This window comes from Microtus oregoni, unplaced genomic scaffold (genome assembly GCF_018167655.1).
Source record: "Microtus oregoni isolate MIOR12 unplaced genomic scaffold, Mior012 000029F_ref0000214, whole genome shotgun sequence".
Taxonomy (NCBI): Eukaryota; Metazoa; Chordata; class Mammalia; order Rodentia; family Cricetidae; genus Microtus; species Microtus oregoni.
In genome coordinates, this window is record NW_024543088.1 from 5,450,001 (window position 1) to 5,470,250 (window position 20,250).

The 20,250-nt window shown below is 46.3% G+C and overlaps 1 protein-coding gene across 1 annotated transcript in view; it reads right to left on the bottom strand.

Annotated features, from left to right (window-relative positions):
• Positions 1–16,198, bottom strand: part of Kpna7 (karyopherin subunit alpha 7) — a 30,561-nt gene extending 14,363 nt beyond the window's left edge. The window contains exons 1-6 of the mRNA XM_041678283.1: positions 16,073–16,198; positions 11,780–11,850; positions 11,013–11,129; positions 8,565–8,650; positions 7,234–7,502; positions 3,148–3,230 (exon numbers count right to left, since the gene is read on the bottom strand). Coding sequence (XP_041534217.1) covers positions 3,148–3,230; positions 7,234–7,502; positions 8,565–8,650; positions 11,013–11,129; positions 11,780–11,845 — 621 coding nt within the window. The 5' untranslated portion in view covers positions 11,846–11,850; positions 16,073–16,198. The remainder of the gene's footprint in view (positions 1–3,147; positions 3,231–7,233; positions 7,503–8,564; positions 8,651–11,012; positions 11,130–11,779; positions 11,851–16,072) is intronic.
• Positions 16,199–20,250: the final 4,052 nt, after the last annotated feature.

Consider the following 20,250-nt stretch of genomic DNA (forward strand, 5'->3'; position numbering starts at 1 on the left):
AGTCTATGAAGGTTCTTTGTATTCTTCACAATGCCTTTCCCCACTCTACTCAGCATATGGCTTGTTTTAAGATTTTATTTTTATTCATGTGTATAGTCAAGTGTCTGTGTTTGGACGTGAGCATGTGTGTACAAGTGCATGTGTGTACACATGCTCACAGAGGCCAGAAGACAGAATGGATCCCCTGCCCCCTGGAGCTGGGGTTACAGGCAGTTGCAATCCACCTGACAAGGGTGATGGGAACTGAACTCAGGTCCTATGCAGGGGCAGCAGGTGCCCTTAACTGCTGAGCCATCTCTCACCGGTCCCCTGGCTTAATGGTTTAACATTGTTATCATTTGTGTAAGTACACATATGCCTATGTCACGACACACATGTGGAGGTCAAGAAGATAACCTCACCTTCTATTTTCACCTTGTTTGAGACAGGGTCTCCGTGTTTCACTCTTTGGGTTTGTGCACACCAGGCTTGCTAGTCCGCAAACTTCCAGAGATTCTCCTGTTTCCACCTCCCACTTCACTGTCTAAATACTAGAATTACAGGTGTGTGCTAATGAACCTGGCATTATGTGGGTTCTTGGGATTTGAACTCAGGTCCTCACACTTGCACAGTGAGTACTTTATGCACTGAGCCATCTGTCTCCCAGCCCTTGATCTCATTTTTACTGCCAAAAAATATATTAAGCAACTGAGAGCAGATACACATATCTATAATCTCAGCCATGGTGGAAGCAGACAGACTGTGAATTTGAGGCTGACAGGTTGCTTAGAGTTCAAAGCCAGCCTAAGATACATGAAGACTACGTCACAAACAAACTCGGGAATTATTTAGTCTTCTTGCCATCTGTAACTCTACTAGCCTCCATAAAAATTCGTATAATATTATATGGAGTTAGCAATTGAGCCCAGGGTCCTGTGTATGCTAAACAAGCATGCTACCATTGAGCTACATCCTTTTCCCTTTGTTTGTTTATTTTTTTTTGTTGTTGTTGTTTTTATCTGTGGATCCCTGGACTCACACTGTAGACCAGGCTGGCCATGAACTCGAAGATCTGCCTGCCTCTGCCTCCCAACTGCTGATATTAAAGACATGTGTCAGCCGGGCGGTGGTGGTGCACGCCTTTAATCCCAGCACTGGGGAGGCAGAGGCAGGCAAATCTCTGTGAGTTTGAGGCCAGCCTGGTCTACAAGAGCTAGTTCCAGGACAGAAACCAAAAAGCTATGGAGAAACCCTGTCTCAAAAATAAAAAAAAAAAGGCATGTGTCACCATTACCTGGGTCCTTTTTTCAAAATTATTTTTATTTGTGCATGTATGTGTGTATATATGTCATTTAAACATAGGTACCTATGGAGGCCAGAAGAGGATATCCAAATTCCCTGGAGTTGAAATACTGTTGTGAGCTACCTAATGTGCCTGCTAGAAGCTGAATTCAGGTCCTCTGGTGTTGACAGAGGTTTCTGTCCCATCCAGTCCCTCAGCCGTTCAATTCACAGAAACATACAGAAGCTTATGTTAATTATAAACTGGTTGGTCTATTAGCTCAGGCTTCTTACTAACTCTTACATCTTACATTAACCCATAATTTTTGTCTGTGTTAGCCACGTGGCTTGGTACCTTTTATCAGTAAGACATTCTCATCTTGCTTCCTCTGCATCTGGGTGATGACTGCAGACTGAGCCTTTCCTCTTTCCAGAATTTTCCTGTTCTGGTGGCCCCACCTATACTTCCTGCCTGACTACTGGCCAATCAGCATTTTACTAAACCAATATAAGTGACAAATCTTTACAGGGTACAAGACCATTGTCTCCCAGCACTCTGGAAGAACAGTGAGAGCTCTTGACCCCTGAGCCATCTCTCCGGTTCCATCTCTAGTCCTTTAAACTTTTTATTTTGAGACCTGGTGCTGCTAGTTTGCCCAAGCAGCCCTTAAACTTGAGATCCTTCTGCCTCAGCCTCCCAAATAGCAAGGACTCCAGACCTGCTCTATTATGTCCAGCCACACCCATCTTCTTTCTCTTCTTTTTCTTTCCTTGTTTCTTTTGGGACAGGGTTTTACCATAGAGCTCAGGCAGCTTCAAAGATGAATTTATTGCATTTGTGTTTGTGAGTGTGCTTGTGCCATGATGTCCTGCAGGAGTCTGTTCTCCCTTTCTACCATGTGGATTCTGAGGGTTGAACTCAGGTCCTTAGGCTTGGTGGCAGGCACCTTTGCCCATTGAGCATTTTGTCAGCTCAGGCCTCAGACCCTTAACAGCCCTCCTTCCTTAGCCTCCTCAGAGAGCCCCATGCTCAGTCATATTTCTGATCTCGTGAGATCATTCTTCAGAACTGCCCTGGATCTCATCACTTTCTCTCCTAAACATTCTGCCCTAGGGACCCAGTGATCAGTGTGGAAACAGAACCCAAAACCATCAACCCCTGGACATCCAATCTCCCATGGATAACCTTCCAGCCACTACCCCACTCTTATTCATCAGAGCAGACAAGGCAGGGAAGCTCTGGGCTGACCTTTAGGTTCACTCTGCAGCCCAGTCTGACCTTGAACTTGCAAACCTGCCACAGCTTGAGTGCTGGGATCACCTGTGTATACCACCGTGTCCAGCTTTCTACCTGATGTCGAACAGTTGAAGCCCAACGGTCTGACCCCAGGGCCTCTTCTCAATCTAGGCCAGGGCGTTGGCAGTGTTTTTCATAGTCACGCAATGACAGGTTTTAGCCTGTCTCGAATGGTTCCTTTGTAAGTAGTCGAATATGTCCTCTTGGGCTAGACTTGTGGCTTAGTTAGTAGAGTGCTTGCCTAGTGTGATTCAAACCCTGGGTCCCATCCCCGTACCACATAAACTTGGTGTGGTGGTGTACACCTGTAATCCGACCACTAATAAGATGAGAGAGAGACAGGGAGATCAGAGTTCATGATGCCTGACATGTGAGACTCTGTCTCAAAAGAAGAAAAAAAAGTCAAGGACCAGCAAGATGGCTCAGCAGGTAGAGACACTTGTCACCAAGTGGGACAACTTGAGTTCAATCCCTTGATCTCCATAATAGGAGAAAAATTGTACCCTACAAGTGCATATGTGCACATGCGAGTGTGCACACAATAAATGAAATGCCATTAAGTAAATGAATAAATAAACAAATACACTCACTGGTATGTTTGTTGAGATAAGATGGAGCAGTTTTGGGATGGCATTGTTGGAGATGATATTGTCTCTGAATTTTGGGCCGTCACCTATGAGAGGAAGAGAGCATAAGATGAAAGATCTGGGCACACACCTTTGAACCCAACATTCAGGAAGCAAAAGCAGGTTGATCTCTGTGAGTTCAAGACCAGCCCAGTCTACATAGTGAGTTACAAGCCAGCCTGGGCTACATCTCAATCCACTCTCCCCAAAAAGTGCTCAAGGAGAAATCAATATTGGGTATCTAACTTTTGAAGTTTATTCTTAATGAGGCTAGAGAAATGGCTCAGTGGTTAAGGGTATATATACTGTTCTTATCGTGCACGTGCTTGGTTTCCAGCACCAAAGCTCACAATCGCCTATAACGCCAACTCCAAGAAGATCTGACTCTCTCTTTTGGCCTCACTGGGCACCTGTATTCACATGCACACATTGATACACAGACATAGATATACATACAAGAAAATCTTTTTAAAAATTTATTCCTAATCCAGTTCAATAGCTCAGTGGAAAAGGCACTTAGAGCTAAGCCTGATGAACCTGAGTTCAATTCCCGGGACCCACGTGGTGGAAGGAAGAGCCAAATCTTGAAAGTTGTCTTCTGAGACCGCTGCATGTGATCCGTGACCCCCACACCCGCACCCACCTCAAATAAGTGAGTGTAATCTTTTAAAGTTTATACAGAGAATGAGAGATGAAAACTCAGTTTGGGGTATTTGGCAAGTAGTAGGAATGGCTGTATACTGGATCCTGGGTTTCCTAACTGTCTGGGGGTGAGTGTACATGCCCAACGCCTCAAGTAGGCACCACACTGCTGCAGCTATTCTAAGCAGAGGTCCTGGACACAAAATGAAGACAGCCAGCTTTGCCTAAGTAGCCCGTTGTAAACCCTAGCTGCATCCATGGCTCTCAGAAGACGGACACTGGTAGGAAAAACTATTTTCCCAAAGAATGTTGGCAAGGGGCGTTCATTTCCAAATGAATTCAGAACAAACTCTGGGCTTCATAGAGGGAGGAGATCAGCCATGAGCATTTTTCCCTGTCTGCTATTTTTTTTTTTTGAGATGGGGGTCTCATATGTTGTCCTGGCTGGCCTGAACTCAGAGATCCACCTGCCTCTGCCTCTGGAGTGTTGCAATGAAAGGTAAGTGCTACCATGCCTACACACTTACTATTTATTTATTTTTTGACAAGGGCTCACTATGTGGCCCAGACTGGCTGGCCTCAAACCTCCAGAGATCCACTTGCCTCTGCCTCCCAAGTATTGGAATTAATAAATATGCCCCTTCATGTCTGGCCAATTTTTTTTTTTGCTTGCTTGTTTGGGGGGATTTTTGTTGTGTGTGGTGTTTTGTTTTGCTTTGTTTTTGTAAGCTAGTGTCTTGATATATATCTGGTACTTGCCTCAAACTCATCATGAAGTCTAGATTGGTCTTCAACTCCTTACTGTCCTGCATCAACCTTACCTAGTCTTTAATATATAAACTATTTTTTAATATGTGTGCATGTGTGTGTACGTATAAGTGTGTGAGTATGCGTGTAGGTATGCATGTGTGTGTATATGTTTGTGTGCTCAAACCAGCGTACATAGGGAGGTAAAGAGGACATTTTGTAAAAGTCATTTCTGTCTTTTTATAATGTAGGATTTGAGGCTAGAACCCAGGCAGGTCATCAGACTTGGTGACAGGTGCCTTTTGCCCACTGAGTCATCTTACTGGTCCTTAATAAACCAACCTTTTCATTTTCAAATTTATTTTTATTATATGGGTGTGTTTTGCCTGCATATATGCATATGTGCCATGTGTTTGCCTGGTACCTGAGGAGGCCAGAAGAGCGCATCCGACCCCCTAGAACTGTGGTTACAGGTGACCCTGAACTGCCACACGGGTGCTGGAAAGTGAGCCCAGATCTTCTGCAAGACCAGCTAGTGCTCTTAAACTACAGAACTATCTCTCCAGCCCATTTGTTCTTTGAGGCAGGGTCTCACTATGTAGTTCCAGCTGTCCTGGTTAGCCTCAAATTCAGCGAGTAGCCAAGGGTGTCCTTGAACTCCTGATCCTCCTGCCTCCACCTTCCAAGGGCTGGGATCAGAGATGTGCACCAACATGCTCAGTCTTTTATAGTCCTAGGATGAAACCCAGAGTTTCCTGCATGCTAAGCAAACACCCTACCAAGCAAGCTACATATCCTCAGCCCTAGTGTTTGAATGCGACACCAAGAAGTCTCAGTTTGTGCCACTAACTGGATAAACCTAAGTCATACCTACGGCTCCGTCTTCTGTTGACGCATTGGAAAAATCCCCACCACTGTCTTAGCTGTGAGCCTTACTGAAGCATTTTCAAAGTGGTTGTTTTGCTAGGTGGTGGCGGTGCACACCTTTAATCCCAGCACTCAGGAGACAGAGGCAGGAGGATCTCTGAGTTCAAAGCCAGTATGGTCTACAGAGCAAGTTCCAGAACAACCAGAACTAAAATAAGAAAAAGAAAAAAAAAAAGACCATCAAAGTGGTTGTTTTCTATTCTCTCAGCCAATTCAGGCTCTGAAGTCCCTGGAAACCTATGTGCTGACTCAGTTTTCTCTGAACTCAAAAACTACTAATGTTTGCTTTGTTTTAACTTGTCAAAATCCCGTGGGGCCCAACTGAGCTCTCCCCCAGATGACATTTGTAATTGTTTTTCCAGGAATCTGGGGTCTCCAACTCTTTAGCACTCACTCCCTTCCTGTGTTTTCCCAGGCCACACTGGGCTTTTCGGGGAAAACAGCTCATTCCAAGCTAAGGAAGTTCTGTCTCTCCATCTCCATGTATGTTATCTGCATCTATGTACCTATGCATGTGCACACACACATGCACACACATGCACGCACACACATGCACGCACACAGACGCCTACCTTAGTGAGTTTTACAGATGATACAGGTTTCTGTGGCCCTGGATTGTGTAAGATTAAACCCATACTGCATGGGCCACAGGCTTACTTTTATTTCATTTTGAGACAGGGTCTCATGTAGGCCAGGTTAGCTTCAAACTCGCTGTAAAGAATAACCTTGAACTTCTGACCCTCCTGTCCTTACCTCCTAAGTGCTGGGATTTTAGATGGAAACCACTATTTCTGGCTTATGGGATGATGGTGGAACCTTGGGCTCTACAATGCTATTTTTCCCAGACTACTTTGGTCTTAACTTCTAATTTTTTTTGAGACAGGGCCTTGCCATTTACCTGGCTGACCTGGAACTCATTTGGTAGACCAGGTTGGCCTTTAACTCAGAATGATACTGTCACTTGTCTGCTAAGTGCTGGGATTATAAACTTGTATCACTATGCCTGGGTTTGTGTTGGTTTCATATTTGTGTGTGTGTGTGTGTGTGTGTGCGCGCGCGCGTGCGCGCGCATGTGCGCGCACGCATGCATACTGATAGAAGCCAGAGGTCAATGTTGAGTGTCTTAGTGTCTTCCTTAATCACTCTTCACTTTTTTTTTCCTTTCTAGATGTGATCTCTTACTGAACCAGGAGTTCACTGATTTATCTGGAGTAGCTGGCAAGCAAACCCCAGGGATCAACCTGTCTCCACTCCTCTAGAGTTGGGATTATAAACAAGCCACCGTACTGGTTGGGGACCAAACCTGGTCCTCATACTTGTTCCTAACCCTTGCTGTAACTTCAACCAGTGTCTCCCGGACCCCAGGCTGACCTCAAATAATGACACTTGAGAGGTGGAGCCAGGAAGACAGGTGTGTTAGAATTACAGCCAAGCACCACTGCATGTACCTCTGAGACTTATCCTTGCTCCAGAAGCCATTAAGGTCTGAGGCTGTAGGACCTGGGCTCAGGAGACATTTCTAGGCAGCTTCTCACTTAGGTTTGTGCTGCATCACCTATTCTGCCTCCATTCTCAGCCTCTGACCCTGGTTCTGGGTTTTGAACCCACTCATTCCCTGGCACAAGGTATTCAAAATGGCGTGAGAATGGGTGCCAAGACATCAAGCGTAACAGAAAAGTCCGCCCCCCAACATGTCCCCCCGCCCCAGCATGTCCACCAAGAAAAGTGTCTTACCGGCTATATTACCAAGTGCCCACACTGCCTGCTCACACACGGCCAGGTGGGAGGAAGACAAGAGTTCAATCAAGGGATGAATGGCACCCCCTTCCACAACAGCTCGGGTCTGCTCTGAAGTTCCTGAGGCAATGTTGGTGAGAGCCCACGCCGCCTCGAACTGCAGAACGGGGAGAGGTGCCGCCTTCAGGAACTCTACCAGCTTGGGGATGAGCCCTGCCTCAATAACCAGTTTTAGAGGAGGGTTCTTCTCCTGCGACAGCATTTTCCTGTGCAGTGAGGCAGAGAGTGAGGAGAGTCACAGGCGTGTGTGCGGAGAAACTGCTTTTTAAGGCGCTCTTAGCATTGCATTCCTAAATATGTTTCTTTTTCTTTTTTTTTTTTTGTTTTTTTTTTTTTGAGACAGGGTTTCTCTGTAGCTTTGGAGCCTGTACTGGAACTAGCTCTTGTAGCCCAGGCTGACCTAGAACTCAGAGATCCACCTGCCTCTGCCTCCTGAGTGCTGGGATTAAAGGCGTGCGCCACCACTGCCCAGCCTACTATGTTTTTTTAAATACTACAAGATGAACCCAGGACCACATACATGCTAGGCAGGTGGGCTTCTATAAGCCATACCCCTAACACCTCATTGGGGAATCCTAGACAAGTGTTCTACCACTGAGTCACACCCCAGCCCCTCACTGGGGGATTCTAGGCAGAGGCTCTACCACTGAGTCACACCCCAGCCCCTCACTGGGGGATTCTAAGCAGGGGCTCTACCACTGAGTCACACCCCAGCCCCTCACTGGGGGATTCTAAGCAGGTGCTCTAACACTGAGTCACACCCCAGCCACTCACTGAGGGATTCTAGGCAGATGTTCTACCACTGAGCCACTGAGCCACACCCCAGTCCCTCCCTGGGAGATTCTAGTCAAGGTCCCTATCACTGAGCCACACCCCAGCCCCTCCCTGGGGAATTCTAGGCAGGTGCTCTACTTCTGAACTAAAACCCCAAGCCTTAGCCATCAGATACAGAGCTGAATAGGGCCATTGTTAATTCTGCAACACTTTGCAGTAGTCCCAAAGCAACATCTTGCCCTTCAGGTATTATCTGTGAGCTAAAGTCCCTGCAGAGACCAATGTAAATTAAGCAATCCATCTCTGACAACACACTGCATTTCTTAAGTTGCCCTCAAGGACAAAGAAGCATAGTAATCACCTTCTGCTTTTGGAAGAAGTAGCCTTTTTCTGCATTGTATGGGCATTTTGCCAAAATCCAGTAAATTCAACAGGCTACTGGAGCTCATTTCTAGCTATAAAACTACAAATACCAGAAGTCTGCATGGGGATACCTGGCAGCCTGGGTGGCCATGAGACACAGCATTGGATCTGAGCTATTCACACCTTTGATTATGTCTTCCAGAGTGAGGTTGGCCTGCTAGGAAAAAAACAAAACAAAACATATTCAGGTCAAAAGAAAGCACAGGGCCAACAAATGGCTCAGAGGGTAAAGGCATTCGCTGCCAGTTTGATACCCAAAACCTACTAAGTGAAGAAAGCTGACTCTCGTCAATTGTCCCGACATCTGTGTGTACACATGGCTACACACACACACACACACACACACACACACACACACACACACAGAGAGAGAGAGAGAGAGAGAGAGAATATAAAATAAATGTAATAAAAATAAGGAAAGTATAAGCATCACCTAGCTTAGTCATCCACCTGACGTGACCAGATGTCCATGGTGCTCCCACCTCTATCCTGAGGCAGGGAGGGATATTTGCTACCCATAGGTAAGAGGTCAAAGTGGGACATTTTCCCTGCTTACGACAGGGTGATCCTGTTACACTCGGCAGCTTCCTAAAAAAAATCGTACGTGTGTGTTTATGTATGTGTGTGTGCACGCATGTGCACACCTAGAATAGCAGGTTCCCAAAGAGGCTAGAGACATCTAACCCCCTGAAGCTGAAATTACTGGTTGTTTTAAGCTGGCTGACATGGTTACTAGGAACCAAACTTGGATCTTTTGTGAAATCATCAAGTACTCTTAACTTTTGTGCCAGTTCTTCGCCCACCTAGCACATTAAGATTTTATTCATATGAGTGCAGAAGGGGTTTTGTTGCTATTTTGTGGGGAGGAGATGGCTGACAGTATGTATGTCTGTGTACCCTGTATTCACCGCCATGAAGGGCAAAAAGAGCTTTGAATCCTCCTGCATCTGAAGTTACTGATGGTTGTGAACCACCATGTGGGTGCTAAAATTACACTTGGGTCCTCCAAATAAATAGCCAGCCTGTGCTCATACCACTGAGACACCTCTCCAGTCCCCTAAGCATCTATTTATCACAGGTAATAAGAAAATGCTAGGCTGGAGAGATGGCTCAGAGGTTAAGAGCACTAGTAGTTCTTCCATAGGTTCTGAGTTCAATTCCCAGCAACCACATGGTGGCTCATAACCATCTGTAATGAGATCTGGTACCCTCTTCTAGCATGGAGGTGTACATGCAAGAGGAACATTGTATATACAATAAATAAACAAATCTTTAATAAAAGAAAGAAAGAAAATGGCCAGTGAAGGGCTGAGGTGTAACACAGTGATTGCATGCTTGCCCAGGAAGCACAAGGCCTGGGGTTCAATTTCCAGAGGACAGAAAGTGTGGAGGGGCAAAGTAGGGAAATAGAGGGGGGAAAAAGAGAAAGGGAGAAGGGGGAGGAAAAAGAGGAAGGACAGACAAAGGTTGGGAAGAAGGGAAAGAGAGAGAAGGGGAAGGAAGGAGAGAAGGGGGAATAAAAAGAAGAGAAAGGGAGGAAGCCAGAAGACAGACAAGGAGGAGTAAATGTACGGGGGAAAGCCAGGGAAGGTTCAAAGTTTCCTTCTTCTGTAAAAGAGAGAACCAAGAAGAGCAAAGCATGCAGGAGAAGGGAAAGACGAGCACCAGGTTCAGAGACTGGGGAAACAGGAGGGGCCAGCAGATCGCAAGCCTTGTGAAAGCCAGAAGGATTGAGAGAGACCCCAGGCCAGTAAGGTCAGAAAAAGGAATGAGATTGATTCTACACTTATACAAATAAAATCAGGTGCACACCTTAACTACCAGCACTCAGGAGGCAGAAGCAGGCAGATCTCTGTGAATTCAAGACCAGCCTGGCCTACAAAGTAAATTCTAGAACAGTCAGAGTTACACAGAGAAACCCTGTGTCTCAAAATACAAAACAAATTAGATAGATAGATAGATAGATAGATAGATAGATAGATAGATAGATAGATATCAAGCCAAAGGGAAAGCAAGCAAACAACAACAACAAAAACCAGAATCCAACAAGTTAAATAATGCAGGTGAAATAGGTAATTTCGAGCAATACACCACCAAAACAGACAAGAGAGAAAACCTGGAGAAGAGGATCAGTGAGTAAAACGCTTGCAAAGCAAACACAAGACCTTGAGTTCAGATCCCTCCACTCACTAACATCAATGGGAGATCCTAGGCAGATGCTCTACCACTGAGCCACACCCCAGTCCCTCACTGGGGAATTCTAGGCAGGGGCTCTACCACTGAGCCACACCCCAGCCCCTCACTGGGGAATTCTAGGCAGGGGCTCTACCACTGAGCCACACCCCAGCCCTTCACTGGGGAATTCTAGGCAGGGGCTCTACTAAGCCACACCCCCATCCTATTCCTTTCTTTGAATTAAACAGCAAGCTCTGACTCTATTAGGCCTTCTCATCTAGAGATACTAACCAAGGCTATATATATCCTATACAGGATGGCCTTCGCACTGAGTTCTAACACACCTCTTTGACTGTTGAACAGTTGGAGAACTGGCTGATATTTCTTCTTTTTAAGACCTGCTCATCTTTCTTGGCCTTTCGGAGTTGCAAGTTGGTGGCAATCCTCTGCTGTCGCCTTGCCTAATGAAGAAGACAAATAATTGGAGTTGATATACCCAGGTTGCTGGAGAAGCAGGACGTTATCCCGTTAGGGTTTTTTTTTTTAATTTTTTACAGGTGTTTTGCTTGCATGTATGTCCGTGCACTCTGTGTGTGTGTGTGTGTGTGTGTGTGTGTGTGTATGTGTGTGTGGTTCCTGCAGAGGCCAGAAGATGGCGCTAGATCTCAGACTGGCCCTACATACCATGTAGGTGTCAAGAGTTGAACCTGGGTCCTCTTGAAGAACAGACAGTGATCTTAACCACTCTGCTATCTCTCCAAGCCTCTTGTTTTGTAAGTTTAATTTTACTTATTATATGTGTGGAGGTCAGAGGACAACTTGCAGGAGCCAGTTCTCTCCTTCCACTCTCTGGGTTCCTGGATGGAACTCAGGCCATCTGGTTTGCAAGGCATTTGTAGCCATCTCATTGACATGTTATTCTGTTCGGTTTTTTTGTTTTCAAATGGGCTTTCCCTTCTACTGTGTATCCCAGGCTGGTCTCAAACCCTAAAATCCTCCTGCCTCAGCCTGTATTGTAATAACAAGTGTGTGGCATTACACCCAGCTCACACTTCATCAGCGAGGCACTTCCACTGTAGTCCCTTGTTATTGCTTCTCAGTTTATACTCACAGACATATCTCTGCCGCAGTACTTAAACTTTTTCAGCCTTTCTTCAGGAGCTTCTAAGGTAGGCATGTTGACTGGAGGAAAGAAAGCACATATTGGTAGGAAAATTAGCAAAGAGATCAGCATTGCCCAGTGTGCACACCACTATGTTCAAGTCATCAGTTACTATGGGACAGAGAGCAAACTCGAGGAGTCGGGCGCCAATGTGGTGCATGTACTCTTATCAACAGGCCGTGGTTACTATGGGAACACTGCAGGAACTTAGTCCTGGCCTCACTACAGAAAACCCTTACAAAGTAGGCTGGGCTGTAGCTCAGTTGGTAGAGTACTTGCATAGCACACACAAAACGCTGCTCCATCCCACTATTGTACAAACTGAATGTGGTGGTGCACACCTGTAATCACAGTATTCAGGGGTGGAGGCAGAAGGATCAATAATTCAGGTCTTGGGGCTGGAGAAAGGGCTCAGTGGTTAAGAGCACTTGCTGTTCTTATAGAGGGATGCGAGTTTGATTTCCAACATCCAGATAGTGGCCCACAACCATCCATTAACTCCAGTTCCAGGGGATCCAGGGCTGCCTTCTGGCTTCCTCAGGCACCAGTCATGCACCTGGTCTACATATATATACAGACACAAGCAAAACATTCATATACATAAAAGGAAATAAACGCAAAACTTTTCCAAATTTTTTTCTAGACTATCTGTGGTTACATAGGGAAGTTGAGGCCAGCCTAGGCTATGTGAGACTGTCTCAAAGAAAATACAGCACACAGCTTGGGTTGAACTGAGTCATTGGTAATAGAAGTAAGCTGGGCAGAAAGCACAGGGTCCTCTATGGGCAGTGTGCAAGGACACTTGCATGGAAAAAGGAGGCCGGTCAGACTCAACAGGAAGCTGCCCTTTCCTCCCACGCCCAATCCACCCACTCACTGGGTGAACCACCTTCAGCCTCACCCACCACTAAGCTGTAATTAGTTTCCTCTACCTGGTGGAGGACGGGGCATGTAAACTTTTCCCACTTTGACCCCTTTCACCCAAGACTTTGGTTTTGGTTTTGAGATAGGATCTTATGTTGTTAAGGCTGCTTTCAGATTTACAATACAGCTAAGGTGGCCTTGAACCCCTGATCCTTGCCCACCTCCCAAGTGCTGGAATTACATGTATGAACCTGCTACTATCATGCACAGCTCAAGAACACACATTGCTTGACACCACTCATGGCTCACCACCAAGCACACACGACTCACCCAAGAAATTTTTCTGTGACCCTATTAGGTATACAAATCAGGGCCAGCGAGGAGCTCAGCAGATAAAGTGTATGTTGGGCAAGGGCAAACCTAGTGGCCCAAGTACCATGCCCAGAGCACACAGTGGAAGAAGAGAACGCGTACCTGAAAGTTGTCCTCTGACCTCCACATCATTCCCACTCTCTTCCCCTCTGCTCTTTCCCTCTCCCTCTCTCCCCCTTTCTCATCTAAAAAAAGTTATACACATTTGTTATTTGTGTATAGCAAATCATCAACTTACTTAAAGTCTTTTGAGACACTATGTAGTCTAGGCTGGCCTCCTGCCTCAGCCTTCAGATCCCCAAGTTATAGGTAGGAGCTACTACACTTGGCTAAGAACTTTAATTCTCTAAGCCAGGCATAATGGTGCACACCTGGAATGCCAGCATTTAGAGGGCAGAAACAGAAGGATTCCTTTAGTGTGAGGTCAGCTTGCTCTGTTTAGAGAGCTCCAGGCCAGCCATGCAGTGAGACCCTGTTTCAACCTTCCCCCAAAAGTGTATGTAAAATTCTACTATTAAAGACAGGAGCAAGGTTGCCCGCTAGAGAGATAGATATATTTGTTTCCTTATTTATTTATTTATTTTTGTTGTTATTGTTTTTGAGACAGGGTTCTCAACCTTCCTAATGCTGCAGCCCTTTAATATAGTTTCTCATGTTGTGATGATCCCAACTATAAATCTATCTATCTATCTATCTATCTATCTATCTATCTACCTACCTACCTACCTACCTACCTACCTACCTATCTATTTTTGGAACAGGTTTCACTGTCGCTTTGAAGCCTGGCCTCAAACTCAGAGATCCTCCTGTCTCTGCCTCCCCAGTTCTGGGATTAAATGTTCATGCCACCACTGCCTGGCCATAAAATTATTTTTGTTGCTACTTCATAACTGTAATTTTGCTACTGTTATGAATCGTAACGTAAATAACTGATATGCAGGTATCTAACATGTGACCTCAAAGGGGTTCCAACACACAGGTTGAGAACCAATGTTTTAAAAAGAAGAACTTGGGCCAGATAGTGGTGGTGCAAATCTTTAATTCCAGCTCTAGGGAGGCAGAGACAAACAGATCTCATGAGTTTGAGGACAGCCTGGTCTACAGGGTAAGTTCCGAGACTGCCAGGACTACATAGAGAAACCCTATATTGAAAAACAAAACAAAAACAAGCAAACAAAAAAGAAAGAAAGAAAGAAAGAAAAAGGAAAACAGAAGAAGTTGGGCTGGAGAGATAGCACAGCAGTTGAGGGTACGCTGATCATGCTGAGAACAGGAGCTCTATTCCTGATACCCACATGTGATACCAACCTAAAACACCAGCCCCAGGGGGTCCAACGCCATCTTCTGACCTCTGTAGGTAGCTGCACTCACATGCACACCCCATGTACACAGCACAGAATGTAAAATAATAAAAATAAAATATTAAAACAATAAAAAGAGCCTGGGCAGTGATAGCGCAGGCCTTTAATCCCAGCACTCAGGAGGCAGAGGAAGTAGATCTCTGTGAGTTGGAGGTGAGCCTAGAATACAGAGCTAGTTCCAGGACAGCCGAGCCTACACAGAGAAACCCTGTCTCCGAAAAAAGAAAACAAAACAAAAGAAAAGAAAGAGGAAGGAAGGAAGGAAGGAAGGAAAGAAGAAAGGAAGGAAGGAAAAGGAAGGATGGATGGATAGAAAACAATAAACAATGGGGGGTAAAGGCAGTTGCTATCAAGTCAACTTGGTAGCAAGTGACCCACTTGAGTTTGAACCCCAGGACCCACATGGTGGAAGGTGAGAACCAACTTCTGCAGGTCATCTACCTCTGCATGTCTATGTCCCACCACTTCACACACACAAGTCTTGGGCAGACACGCTGATCTGTGTCACGTTTTCTCTCTTCATCTGTACCTAGAACAGTGGTTGAAACCCTTACCTCTGCATCACTAACATCCACTTCCCTCCAGGTAGGAATTACACTAAAACCATGAATTGGATTGAACTGGGAAAGGCTTATTCCCTTAGAGGGGTGCCAGTGACCTTTGGCATAAGGGTTACCCACCTGCTTTCTGAGGTCACCTGAAGCAGAGGCAATTTAGGACAATAGGGGGTTGGGAAACTACCATGGAACGCCATCATCATTCCTTCGCCCCGTTATGAGGTTTCTTCCAGCCAGACACAGTGGCACCAGAGTTCCGGCACCATGTTCGACACCAGGAAAACACACACAAGGCTATCTGGGCTGCCTGGGAACTCACAAGTGGCCAGGCAGCCAGGCCCTTTACTTGAGTGATTAAGCCTCCTGTTCTGGATGGGAATGGTCAGGCCCACAAACCCACAGGTGATCTCACTGAGAGCCAGCAGGAGAGCCAGGACGCAGGATACCAGGACTCTAGGCTGCTGCTTGGAAGTTCTACTCAGATAAAGCCACCAGAATAATTTAAAACATTGTAACTAAAATTAAAATGCCCTGGAAGCCAGCCCAGGCCTCAAATCTCAGCACTCCTGAAGCTGAGGCAGGAGAATTGGGAGTATGAAGCCAGCCTGGGCTACCTAGGGAGACACTGCCTCTAAAGGGGAAAAAATGCATATAGTATAGTTAACTTGTTGAACATTAGTCTTGCCTATCTCAGCACGTCCTAAAGCATATTAGCCCATAGCTGGGCAAACCTGTCTAAAACAAAAAGCTTACGTTATAATGAAGTAAATAACCCTGCCTACATACAACAGTTTATATCTAGGCTTAGCAGAGTAGACATAAACCCAGCAGTTGCTGCTTCCTCCTTAGCTGTCATAAAGACAGTCTCAGAGTTACAATGTCATAAGCCACAGCTAACTTCAACCAGGAGATGCAGCAACCAGAGCCTTCTCAAGGTAGCCCCTTAGGCCCAAGCTTGGCAAGAGCATCCCAAGAGCCCAGACAGTTCCATAGCCTGCTACAGGAAGAAGAGTCAGAACCCTGGCAGAAGAGGCCAGCGAGTGCTCCAACACCCACAAGCAGAGTCCAAGCCACCCTTCTGTACTCACCTAAAGATCACCTATGGGTTTGTGAGCCTGACCAGTCCCATCCAGAGAACTGCTGCATTTGGTCCCAGAGGCAGCCTTAAATGCCCTCAGTAGTGAGCAGGTGTTTTGAGGCTGCTCATTCTTCCCTGCAGACCTGTTTGCAACCAAAGTGATGGTAGCTGGGCCTCCGGATGCATATTGAGAACAGCTGGGGAGCTTTGCGGTCCAAATGGTCCAGGTTCAGAGAATGCTTGGTTTGTGTGAGGGTGGGAAGCGTGGGTCTCTCTGGTGATTCTCGTGTTCAAGTGAGCCCTGTGGAGGTGACATGCATATTCAGCATTGAAAGCCCTTGGATAAACTCTTAAGGATGAAAACAGAACAGAAGAGTGTGGGGAGAGGGAGAGAGCCAGAGAATAAATGAACACAGTCTGGGGAAATGACTCAGTCAAGCTTGAGCAATTGAGTTCAAGCCCCAGAACCCCTGCCAAAAAAGCTGGGCATGGTGGCATGTTCTTGGAACCCCAGCACTGGGAATGCAGAGACAGATGGATCCGTGGGCTCAGTGTCTAGGCAGCTTAACCTATTTGGTGTCAAAAAACAAGGTGGACAGCTCCTGAGGAACAGTTGTCCTCTGGCCTCCATGTGCATTTTCACATGAGCACACAAACACCTATGCGTGCACAGCACACACATGTGCATATGCCTACATGCATGCCCCTGCACACATACACTGATGTCTGTAAAACGGAAACTTGACAGACCCAGTTCTGCACAGGCTGCTGCAAATTCCTTAAGAGAGATGAGAGGTGGAAAGCTGAGAAAGACAGAGTATGTTCCAGCTCTGGGCTAGGTAAGAGTTGTAGGTGGGCTGAGTCTGGTGATATATGACTGTCATCTCAGATACAAGGGAATCAGGAGGATGGCAAGTTCAAGGCCTATCTGGGTTATAGAGGGAGCTCAAGGCTAGTCTTGGTAACACAATGAGAAAAAATAAAAAAGGAAGCTTAGATTCCCCTGTGAGGGCTGGGGTGTGGCTCAGGGGTAGAGCACCTGCCTAGGATTCCCCAGTGAGGGGCTGGGGTGTGGCTCAGTGGTAGAGCCCCTGCCTAGAATCCCCCAGTGAGGGGCTGGGGTGTGGCTCAGTGGTAGAGCCCCTGCCTAGAATCCCCCAGTGAGGGGCTGGGGTGTGGCTCAGTGGTAGAGCTCCTGCCTAGAATCCCCCAGTGAGGGCTGGGGTGTGGCTCAGTGGTAGAGCCCCTGCCTAGCACAATATCCTAGTTCTATCTACTCCATCAAAAATTCCACAACACAGTCACTCTTAGGTTTGTGTCACACATAGCATGACTGGACTCACAGAGGTTTAATAATGTTCCTCAGAACATGATGATGACCAGGGTTTGAGGATGGGTATTGGTCCTAAGTCCTGTACTAGATTGAGTCCTTGTTTTCATGGTCACATCTGTCTGGGGCGTGAGAGTGTGTCACATCCTCTGTTTAGTTCTACCCAAGTCTTCCTGTGGGGCTGGTCATCTTCAGCTATACACTGAGTTTGAGGCAACCCTCGGGTCCATGAGGCTATGTCCCAAACAGAACAGAATCAAGCAAAAGCAGAGAGCGAGTGGGGAGGAAGGGACAGAGAAGTGGAGTAGGAAGGGCTGTACACCCAGGCAAACTGGTCTTCAGCAGGCTTGGCAACCATGTCTGGGGTCAAGACACACACTCCCTGGGAAACCTCTAGGAGACTTGGAACAGAGACCTTTTTCAAACTCTCTGGCAGTGCAAAATTCCTTGTCTGCATCCCATGCTTGTCTCTGCCATAATTTAGGAGCCTTCTGCTCAGAACAGCCTGTCCTAGGCCTCCACTTCAAAGCCAGCACAGAGGGTTCCAACAGTCGCCTCCTTTGGCTCTCGCTTCCTTGAGATGACCCTGCAGAATTCCAAGGCTCTCTGGGGGCAAGGGGCTATTTCTGGGCCCAGGATCCGTGTCCATGTTTGGTCTTTAAGGAGTACACAGGGAACCAGTCAATGCTTCATCCTGCACCAACCCTGGGACAGCACTGATCCCCCTTCTTCCCGTGTCTACTGTGGCAAACAGCTGAGAATGTGTCTTCTAGAGTGAGCCAGGAGGACTTCCCTCCACCACCACAGTCTGAAGACTAAAGAGAGCCTCTGGCCATTGATTTATATTTGATTCCTCTTTATAATAAAACAAAATAGATTCAAAATCACTAACAATAGTTTCATATCCTAAAACTAGTCTTCCTGGGATTATTTTCAAGGAACTTGATATGCTTAAAAAGGTTTATTTACTCACTTATTTCATATTTATTTGTGTATATGTGTAATGTCTATGTGTATATATGGGTACCCATTCATGTGGAGCCAGAGAAAAATGTTAGGTGTCTGCCTCAATCATTCTTCACCTAATTTTTTTGAGGTAGCGTCTCACTGAATTTGGAGCTCTCTAATTCAGGTAGAATAGCCCCAGGGATCCTCTTGACTTCATCTTCCAAGCGCTGAGCTTGTGGCTTCTTACTAGGGTGCGGCAGATCTCAGTTCAGGGTCTTAGGCTTTTGTAACAGACACTGAGCCATCACCTCAGCCGCTAAAGAAGGCTTTTTGTTTGTTTAAGTCACCTTTGCTGGGTATGACATTACATGTCTGTAATCCCAGTACCTGAGGCAAGAGGATCAGGAGCTCAGGAGCTCGAGGCCAGCCTGGGCTAAATAGGGAAAAGCTGACTCAAAGCAGCAACAACAACAAAAGAGTGTCAGCATGGTGGCACACATCTTTAATCCTGGCACTCAGGAGGCAGCAGCAGTTGGATCTCTGTGAGTCTGAGGCCAGCCTGGTCTACAGAGTGAGTTCAAGGGCAACCAGGAATACATAGTGAGATCAGGATTAAATAAGTAAATTAATAATTTTTTTTTAAAAAAAGAACAAACATCACCAGAAATTTCCCTACCCAGCACGTATGTGTGGCATCATCTGACTGAGCATCCTTTTAGAGAAAACACCCTTCATGTTTTCTGATCTTATCCTGGGGGGTCAGACAAGCTCCTATTTGGCAAATGTGGAGTTTTCCTGCTCCAGACATTTTTCAATAGCCAACAAAGAGTTGGAACCAGGTTCCAGAGTCTTGTACATCCTTTGAGCTTGCGGTTCATATCAGTAGCTGCCTGGGGAGAAGATAGCTCGGTGAGCAAAGTGCCTACCATAGAAACATGAAGACCTGAGTTTGATCCCTAGTATCCATATACAAAAGCTGGGTATAGTGATACATGCTTATAATCCCAGTGCTGGGAACACAAGAGACAGGAGGTTCCCTAGGGCTCCCTGACTGGCCAGCCTGGCTCACCTGGTGAGTTCAAGGCTAAAGAGAGACCCTGTGTCAGAAAAACAAGGAGGAAGGCCTCTGAGCTTGATCTCTGACCTCCACACAACACACACACCTACAACACACAAATGTATTCTCTCCTCAGAAAAGATACCCAGCCTAATTGTTGTTGACAAAGGAGAAGGCTGAGAAGATGGCTCGGTGGGCACAATGCTTGCTGCACCAGAATAAGGTCTGGTTTCCTGGCAGGTACTTAAAAGCTGGATACGGTAGCATGGCATGCATCCTTAACCCAAGTGTTGAGGGGGAGGAGGCAGAGATACGTAGATTCTGGGGCTAGCTGACCAGCCATACTAGGTAGGTAAGCCAGCTCCAGGTTTAGTGGGAGACTTATCTCAAAACACAAGTGGAGAGCATCCTGAAGACACAAGGTTAACCTCTGGTCTACTTGCTCACACACACGTATGTGCAAGTGCACACACACACACACACACACACACACACGTGCCCAAAAGCATGCAAACAGCCCAGGTGTTATTAACACAGAAGAAATTCTTAGCTCTATTTTCCTCATAAGATGAGGGCAGATGTTTGTATTAGTGACAAGCTGTGTGTCTCTTACTCTGCCTTTGGGGCTGTTTGTGTATCATCCCAGGTGGATTTCCGTCTTATCTCCTGCCTGACTTCCATCTATGCCGAGCAAAACCAACAGAAACTAGAGAGCAAGAAGATAATGTGATTGAACTGTCAGGCAACAAATGACAAAGGGATGCTTATGGTGTGGGATTATCGCTTCCAGAAGACAGATGGGGAGGAGGGAGAGGCCATGGAGGTGACTGAGCTGCCCAAGGGTACTGTAGGA